Consider the following 7,774-nt stretch of genomic DNA (forward strand, 5'->3'; position numbering starts at 1 on the left):
CAGTATTCTTGCCTGAGAAATCCCAAAGCAGAAGAGCATGGCGGGGTACAGTCCACAGGGTCACAAAAGAGTCAGACACGACTTGGAGACTAAACAGTAACGATGACGGAACCTGAGCAGAACACACCTGGGATTGTACTTTCTATCCCCTCTTCAGTGCAAGTGTTGTTGCATTTCACTGCAGAAATTTGTGTTGGACTGTGGCCTATTGCCCCAGGCCAAGGGCTGGTATGTAATACTGTACTGGAAAGCTGAGAGATGCCGCTAATGAAGCTTCCAGTGAAGATCCCATCAACAGGCACACCATCCAATCAGGCCTTTAAATGCATTACTGTCCCTTGATCCTATAAAAGGGAGGAGCCTTGGGAGGGCACATCAGATGAACTCAGTTGAGAAGGGGAGTCACACAGGGAAGAGTCCTCAGCCTTCAGCTCAGGGTCTCCCAGCGTGGAGTTCAGTCTTCTGGGGGAGGTGAGTTTCCTGAACAAAAGGAGATTTTGCCATTTCGTATGTGTGTGTGTGTGTGTGTGTGTGTGCGTGCGCGCGCGTGCACGCCCGCGCGCTGCCCTGTGTTTGTTCGCAAAACTCTGGGGAGAAAATTCCTAGATACAAAGACATGGATGCCTCCCAGGCATGGGGGATAGCCTGTCGGAACAAGGATCAGGCTGTTCAAAATCTGGCCTGACTGAGGCCAACTTCTCCTAGGAAAATCTGTGTCTGGCATGGTTTTTAATTTTTTTCAGTCACTAAATCATGTCCAACTCTTTGCGACCCCATGACTGTAGCCTGCCAGGTTCCTCTGTCTATGAGGTTCTCCAGGCAAGAATACTGGAGTGGGTTGCCGTTTCCTTCTCCAGAGGATCCTTGTGACTCAGATCAAACCCAAGGCTCTTGTATTGGCAGGCAAATTCTCTACTGCTGAACTCTCAGGGAAGCCCCCTGGAGGTCCGGATGAAGTGGAGGCTCCTGGCCGATTGAGGTGAGGGTAGGGCTGAAAGTGAAAGGGTGTGTGTCAGTTACTTAGCAGACTTTTGCTTTGTGCTTGCCATGTGCCAGTGAACACTCCATGGGCTTCACATGTAGTAATTATGTTGGCTCTTGTGGCAATTCTGAGCCGGGTGTCCTTAGAAATCAGAACCCCCATGACAAGGATGGAGGCCTGACGGCATCATGTATGGGGGTCACACAGCTTGGAAATGCCAGGCTTCAGATTAAAAACAATGGTAATATGGGGTGGGGGAAGGGCTGTTGTGTTTTGTTTTCTCTTGAGATATAATTGCCATATATATTGTATTAGTTTCAGACATACTACATATGACATGATATTTGCATGCGTTGGGAAATAATCACCACAGTAAGTCTAGTTAGCATCCATCAGCGTACATCATTACCTTTCTTTGTCTTGTGATGAAAATACGACAATTTCGTATTCCAACAATTGTCTAAATATGACAATTTCGAATCCCAAGTCTTAGCCATAATGCTGCTCTGCAGCCTTCCTTGTGTGAAACTGAGTGCATGTCTGCAAATGTGACCATGTGGTCTGTGTATGCCTGGAGAAGTCCACAAGAGATCACATGGGACTTCTCTGGCCACCCAGTAGTAAAGACTCGAAGCTTCCAATGCATGGAGTGTGGCTTTGATCCCTGGTTGGGGAACTAAGATCCCACATGCCACATGGCAAAAAAAAAAAAGAGAGAGAGAGAACTCATACAGAGTCCCAGGGTTATTACACCGAGAAAAAAAAAAAAAAAAACAATGGAAACCCATGAACGTGGATACAGATAAGCAGCCGCTACACCTAAGGTGGGGAGGGAGGGTAAGGACAAGCAGAGGCAGAGCCTGGTGGAACCAGGAAGGACTTGGTGCTTTTCACTGAGAGCAAGGGGAGCCACAGAGGGAATTTTAAGTGGAGCAGTGGAGTCTGACCTGAGCAGATTAGCATTTTAAAAAGGCTGACTGAACAGGTGTGATAAGTGGATCGTTGTTGTTTAGACACACTGAGTCCTATCCAGCTCTTTTGAGACCTAGTCGTCTGTAGCTTACCAGGTTCCTCTGTCCATGGAATTCTCCAAACAAGAATATTGGAGTGGGTCACCATTTTCTTCTCCAGGGGATCTTCCCAACCCAAGGATAGAACCCAAATCTCTTCTGTCTCCTGCATTGGCAGGCAGATCCTTTATCACTGAGCCAGAAGCCCTGATTAGGGGGAGGGCAAAGATGTGTTTAGTGTTCTCCTATAGGGTTTTTCCTAGAATTATCTTTGCCTCCTTCATTGATGAGATCAGGGTGGCTAATCTGATCAGATCACTAGGTTAGGTTGACACAAAGCATGATATCAGTTAACAGAAATTAATTAGGTATTTGGAAGCCCACATATTAATCCCAAAAAACACCCCCACTTTCCGATCTTGTGGCATGAATTTACTTTACAAAAAAAAAAAAAACCCTCAAATCCAGAGACTTCCCTGGCAGTCCAGTGGTTAACACTCCGCACTTTTACTGCTGAAGGCATAGGTTCAATTCCAAGACCCATGGCGGAGCCAAAAAAATAAATGAATAGTCTTTGAAATGTCAATCGTATAGAAAAATAAAAGAAAACATCAGAACAATAATACAGTAAGAGGATTAAATCTTTTGTTTGACATCCCCAGGGGTGTGCCTATAGTTCTTGTCGTTTAGTCACTCAGTCATGTCTGACTCTCTGCCACCCCATGGACTATATAGCTCGCCAGGCTCCTCTCTCCATGGAATTTCTCAGGCAAGAATACTGGAGTGGGTTGCCATGCCCTTCTCCACAGGATCTTGTTGACCCTGGGATCAAATTTGAGTCTCCAGCTTGGCAGGCAGTTTCTTTACCTCTGAGCCACCAGGGAAGCCTGTGACTATGGTTGCCCAGATCATATGCTTTACAGTTACAAATCAGCATTGAGCAATGCAAGCTTCACCTCGGAATCTTACACTCCAGTGGAAAAGGACAGGCATTAGAGACAGAGCAATATAAAATGATTACTTTGATAATATCGGTGAAGCAAGGACAAATATTTTTCATAAGGAAGGATAATTGTTGATGGAAAAAGAGAGAGGTGAAAGTAAAGGGAAAATTTTTGAAGGAATGTATCATCGAGCTGACACAGGGTGTAGCGGGCTGGGTCTGCAGACTCTTGTGTCTGCTGTAGGAGTTTCCAACACAAGATGATCATGTGGATGGATTCCAGCCTGCCTATTTCATTCACTTTATTGTCCTTTTTTTGGTAATAGTTTGTTTTCTTGTAATGACTGAAGGAATATCTTTGTATTGATACTGGATCATTGCCTTCATTCAGTTCAGTCAATTCCAATTATTATTTAAGACTCCATTTATTATTTTAGGACTTACCTGGTGGCTCAGATGACAAAGCGTCTGTCTACAATGCAGGAGACCTGGGTTCGATCCCTGGGTTGGAAAGATCCCCTGGAGAAGGAAATGGCAATCCACTCCAGTATTTTGCCTGGAAAATTCCATGGACAGAGGAGCCTGGTAAGCTACAGTCCATGGGGTCGCAAAGAGTCAGACATGACTGAGCGACTTCACTTCACTTCACTTCTATTATTTTAAAATAATTGTTTTGCTTTCTTTTTTGGCCACACTGGGTCTTAGTTGTGGTATTCAGGAGGATCTTGTTCCCTGACCAGGGATGGAACCCAGACACCCTGCATTGAGAGTGTTGAGCCTTCGTCACTGGACTACCAAGGAAGGTCCCCCATTCACTGTTTAAATCTTTTTTAAAACTATTTAGTTATTTGTTTATTTTTAGTTTTTGGTTGCACTGGGTCTTTGTTGCTCTGTGTGGGCTTTCTCTAGTTTCGGCGCACGGGCTTCTCATTGTGGTGGGTTATTCTGTGGCGGAAGACAGGCTCTAGGCTCACAGCCTTCAGTAGTTGCAGCACACAGGCTCAGTAGTCATGGTACCCAGGCTTCATTGCTCCGTGGCATGTAGAATCCTCCTGGACCATGGATCGAACCCGTGTCCCCTGCATTGACAGGGGGTTCTTAGCCACTGTACCACCAGGGAAGCCCACCCCCCCTTATTATTTTAAGTTAAGTTGAATGTTTTTATTGAACAGTAATGCACATTAAAAAAAAAGAAAGAAAGAAAAGTGAAAGTACATGGTTTGGTGGATTTTGGCAGAGAAACATTCCTGTATAACTCCCTCCGAGATCAACAGGTAGACTGTCGCTCACTAAAACTGGAAGTTCAGTATCCCAGGAACCCGCTCTTTAGTCCCAGGCAAACTGGGATGGAGTCCTCCATAAGTACTTATTCCAGGATCTACCAGTGTTTCCAAGAATGTAATCAACATCCTAAATAATATTGATAATACTTAAATGTTTTTCAATGAACATGAATGAGAAGAAAAAAAATGCATAGTTTAGTGCCTGAATTATTTCATTTAACACTGTGTTTTGTGGTTATTCTATGTTGTTGCATAAAGAAGTTCATTTCTTCTCAGTCTATCAAATATGCCTTGACATCAACTAACTGTAATCTGTCCCATTTAATGCTGGACACTTAGATTATTTACAGCATGGAAATATTATGAATTATGTTGATATAAACATTCTTGTATATGTCTGTGATGCACATGAATATATTTTTTCTGTTGAGTACAGGCAGAGAAGTAAAACTGATGAGTCACAGGGAATGCATAAATACAGATTTATTACATACTAATCAAAGCATTTCCAATGTGAGTTCTCACCAGCAGTGATTGAGAGGTCACTCCAGGTCCTCCAATCCATGCCACAGTTAACTATTTTATTCTAGTGCTTCTGGGAGGTAGTGATTTTGTAGCTTGTTGTAGTTTTATTTTACATTTCTGGGATTACTAATAATGTTGCCATTTTCTCCATTAATTTATTCACTAAATGTCTAGCAGAATTGGTCCATGAACTCAGTTGAACCTGGATTTTGATTGTTTCTTTTCAACTATGACAGTGTTGTATTTAACTACATATTTCTTCTGTCTCTAGCTTTGCAGTCCTTAAACATCCACCGGTTGTTGAAAGAGATTGCCTGAGAAACAAATCAGTGGGGACTGAATCCCTCAAGTTGCAGCTCTTTGAGAATTCTTGTGAAGAATGTCTTCAGACCTCAGAATCTCCTTTGAAGGTGAACCATCCAGGAGGGGTCCTGAGTCAGAAAATTCACCCACCCAAGGATCTGCCATCCAGGAGGAAGAGGGGATCCCTGAGTTCCCCAGCACTCAGCTCAACTTACTTCGAGACAGCAATAATTTAAGTGCAAGACACGAACTGCAAAGACTCTATCATTTATTTCACTCATGGCTGCAGCCAGAAAAACACAGCAAGGATGAAATAATTTCTCATCTGGTCCTGGAACAATTTATGATCAGTGGGAACTGCAGTGACAGGTCCACTTTACAGGAGAAATGGAAAGCTAGTGGCAGAAACCTGGAGAAACTCATGGAGGACCTGACAGATGACAGCATGGAGGTGCCCGGCTTGGTAAGTAGGGTTCTATGCACAGGGTGAGGGGCGTGGGCGTGTCAGAAATAAGCAGTCTGTTGGAGTTGCCTGGAAGTAGAGAAAGAAGAGTTATTACAGACAGTAACCAGGCTCCATTCGCAGGTCCATGTTCACATGCAGGGACGGGAAGCCCTCTTTTGTGAGAATATGCCTTTAAGACAAGTCATCATTCACTTGACAAAACAGTTACCGGCAGGAACCCCAACAAGAGAGAATGCGGGGACACTCTCCTGGACTCCTCAAGATACGTCCCTGGAAACAGGACAAAGTGAGTGGGCAGAGCCCAGGTCCCAGAGGGGTGGCCCATGTGGGCTCTTTCTTGGGTGCAACTTCACTGAGTCACTTTTTTGCCCCCTACAGGAAATGAAGGTAAAGAACATGATGGCAACATTTCTGTGAAAAGTGACAGTAGTACTAGTCCAAGCAATCAGATACCTTCCCTAATCATTGTCCAAGAAGAGAATCATCCGAGGCCGGAAGAAGGAGGTGTTTCTCTGGAGAATCCATGGAACTCCAGAAGAGGAGCAGGCCCAGGCCCCTCCAGGCCTCAGGATGGATCCCTGAAAGGACCCTCCTCTCAAGACGTCCTCATGGAAGTGGAACCAGACCAGGTCACCCCTGAGCCTGTTTCTACCCTCCAGAGCTCTGAGGGGACTTGTGCACGTGGGGAACACCAGGAAAGACCCCTCAGAGCCCCAGAAGCATACAGATGTGAGAGATGTCCCAAGACCTTCGGGTACTCCTCTCGGTTCAGAGTTCACCAGAAAAGACGCAATAATGAGAGAAAATATATTTGTGCCGAGTGTGGCAAAGGCTTCTTCCAGGCATCAGACCTCCGTGTGCATCAGAGGATTCACACAGGAGAGAAGCCCTTTGTGTGCAGCACATGTGAAATGGCCTTCACCCACAAAACCAACCTTCGGGCTCACGAGAGAACCCACACGGGAGAGAAGCCCTATGAGTGTTCCCTCTGCCAGAGACGCTTCCGCCAGTCCTCCACCTACCACCGCCATCTTAGGTTTCACCAGAAAACTACCTTCAAAAGTGCCCCACACTAAATTAAGCTGCCTTGGTTACGGTCCCAAAGTGATGGATATAAATGTGCATGTGAATATGTAGATTTCCATAGTCTTTCTCCATTTGGAATATACTTTATAAAAATAATTAACAGAAAAAAGAAAAAAAGTGTTGGCTTTCCTGACAGTCCAGTGGTTTGGACTCTGTGGTTCCACTAGAGGGCATGGGTTCCATCCCTGGTCAGGGAACTAAGATCCCAAATACTGCACAATGCAGCCCAAAAAAAGTACAAATAAAAAAATAGAAAAAGAAAAAAAAAGAAAGAAATTTAAAAAATGTTAAGTAGAATTTTCTAATTGTATTTTCCATTTATTGTTTCACTCTCCTAAAGTGCAAGTTTATGGAGGGCAGGGGATTTCTCCATTTTGTTCACTTAAGTACCTTGGTTGCCTAGAAAAGTGTCTGGAGCATTTCAAATAACCAATGAATGTCTCACAAATGAATGGATGTGTTATATTGGTGTTTATTCTTTAAACTTTAGACATGTGCCTTATGTGAGAAGACAGTGAGTTCCAAGCCCAGGACAAAAACACCGGCTCACAGTGGTCCTGTCAGACTTTCCCTGCCCGCTCTCCTGTCCTCCACTCACGCCCTTTACCTCTAGTGCAGCCGCAGGCACCTAAAAAACGTGAGCAGAGATGGAAACTCAGAAAAGAAGCCTAACCAAAGAAAGGAACCCTTTATATTTAAAAAATATATAGTCATTTCTTAAATTCAGTGGCTTAAAATTTGATAGGTAAACTGGACCTAAATAAAACTGGTGCTGAAAGTTGCAGGATGCAGTTTTATTAACAAATGCCAGAAAAGTCCAACGTGTTCCATTCATTTCTTCCAGTAGATGGAGCTTGCGGGTGTGAGCGTGCTTACTCACAGAATCAGTTTGAAAGTTCACTTTGGAAAAAGTGGATTCTGTGTACAGCCAAGGCAAAGGCATACATGCCAGTTACTTGGAATACATTTGTGAACTGGTATCCAGTAGGAAATTAGGGTTCAGTTTCACTGAGAAACTGGAAGGTGCCACGTAGAAATGCCTGAATTCTGGAATGGGGCGTTCTGCTGGGTAAATCTGACACCTCTCTGATTCTCTTGATGCTTCCACAGAAGGGAGAACTACCTGAGTGCAGATAATGTGGAGATGCTCCAGATAAATGTAGAGAAGCCCTCCTT

The 7,774-nt window shown here is 44.2% G+C and overlaps 1 protein-coding gene across 6 annotated transcripts; it reads left to right on the plus strand.

Annotated features, from left to right (window-relative positions):
- The first annotated feature begins 368 nt into the window (after positions 1-368).
- ZSCAN4 (zinc finger and SCAN domain containing 4) lies at positions 369-6,647 on the plus strand. Of its 6 annotated transcripts, XM_086355082.1 has the most exons (6): positions 369-471; positions 904-979; positions 3,641-3,738; positions 5,015-5,509; positions 5,633-5,798; positions 5,891-6,647. In XM_086355082.1, the coding sequence occupies exons 4-6, from the start codon at positions 5,123-5,125 to the stop codon at positions 6,586-6,588; spliced, it is 1,251 nt and encodes a 416-aa protein (XP_086211208.1). In that variant the 5' UTR covers positions 369-471; positions 904-979; positions 3,641-3,738; positions 5,015-5,122; the 3' UTR covers positions 6,589-6,647. The 6 variants fall into 6 exon arrangements, with proteins under 6 accessions (XP_086211208.1, XP_086211209.1, XP_086211207.1 ...); XM_086355083.1 differs by lacking the exon at positions 3,641-3,738; XM_086355084.1 differs by lacking the exon at positions 904-979 and having other exon boundaries at positions 375-471.
- Positions 6,648-7,774: the final 1,127 nt, after the last annotated feature.

Source organism: Bos grunniens, chromosome 18 (genome assembly GCF_055505025.1).
Source record: "Bos grunniens cultivar Pamir isolate PY7600 chromosome 18, Bosgru_T2T1.0, whole genome shotgun sequence".
NCBI classification, from domain to species: Eukaryota; Metazoa; Chordata; class Mammalia; order Artiodactyla; family Bovidae; genus Bos; species Bos grunniens.

Excerpts from the sequence above, each read along its gene's own strand:
- ZSCAN4 (XM_086355082.1), top strand. The coding sequence starts at position 5,123 with ATGTCTTCAGACCTCAGAATCTCCTTTGAAGGTGAACCATCCAGGAGG. Across the intron at positions 5,510-5,632 it reads GCATGGAGGTGCCCGGCTTG|GTCCATGTTCACATGCAGGG; the intron begins GTAAGTAGGGTT and ends CTCCATTCGCAG. Across the intron at positions 5,799-5,890 it reads GTCCCTGGAAACAGGACAAA|GAAATGAAGGTAAAGAACAT; the intron begins GTGAGTGGGCAG and ends TGCCCCCTACAG.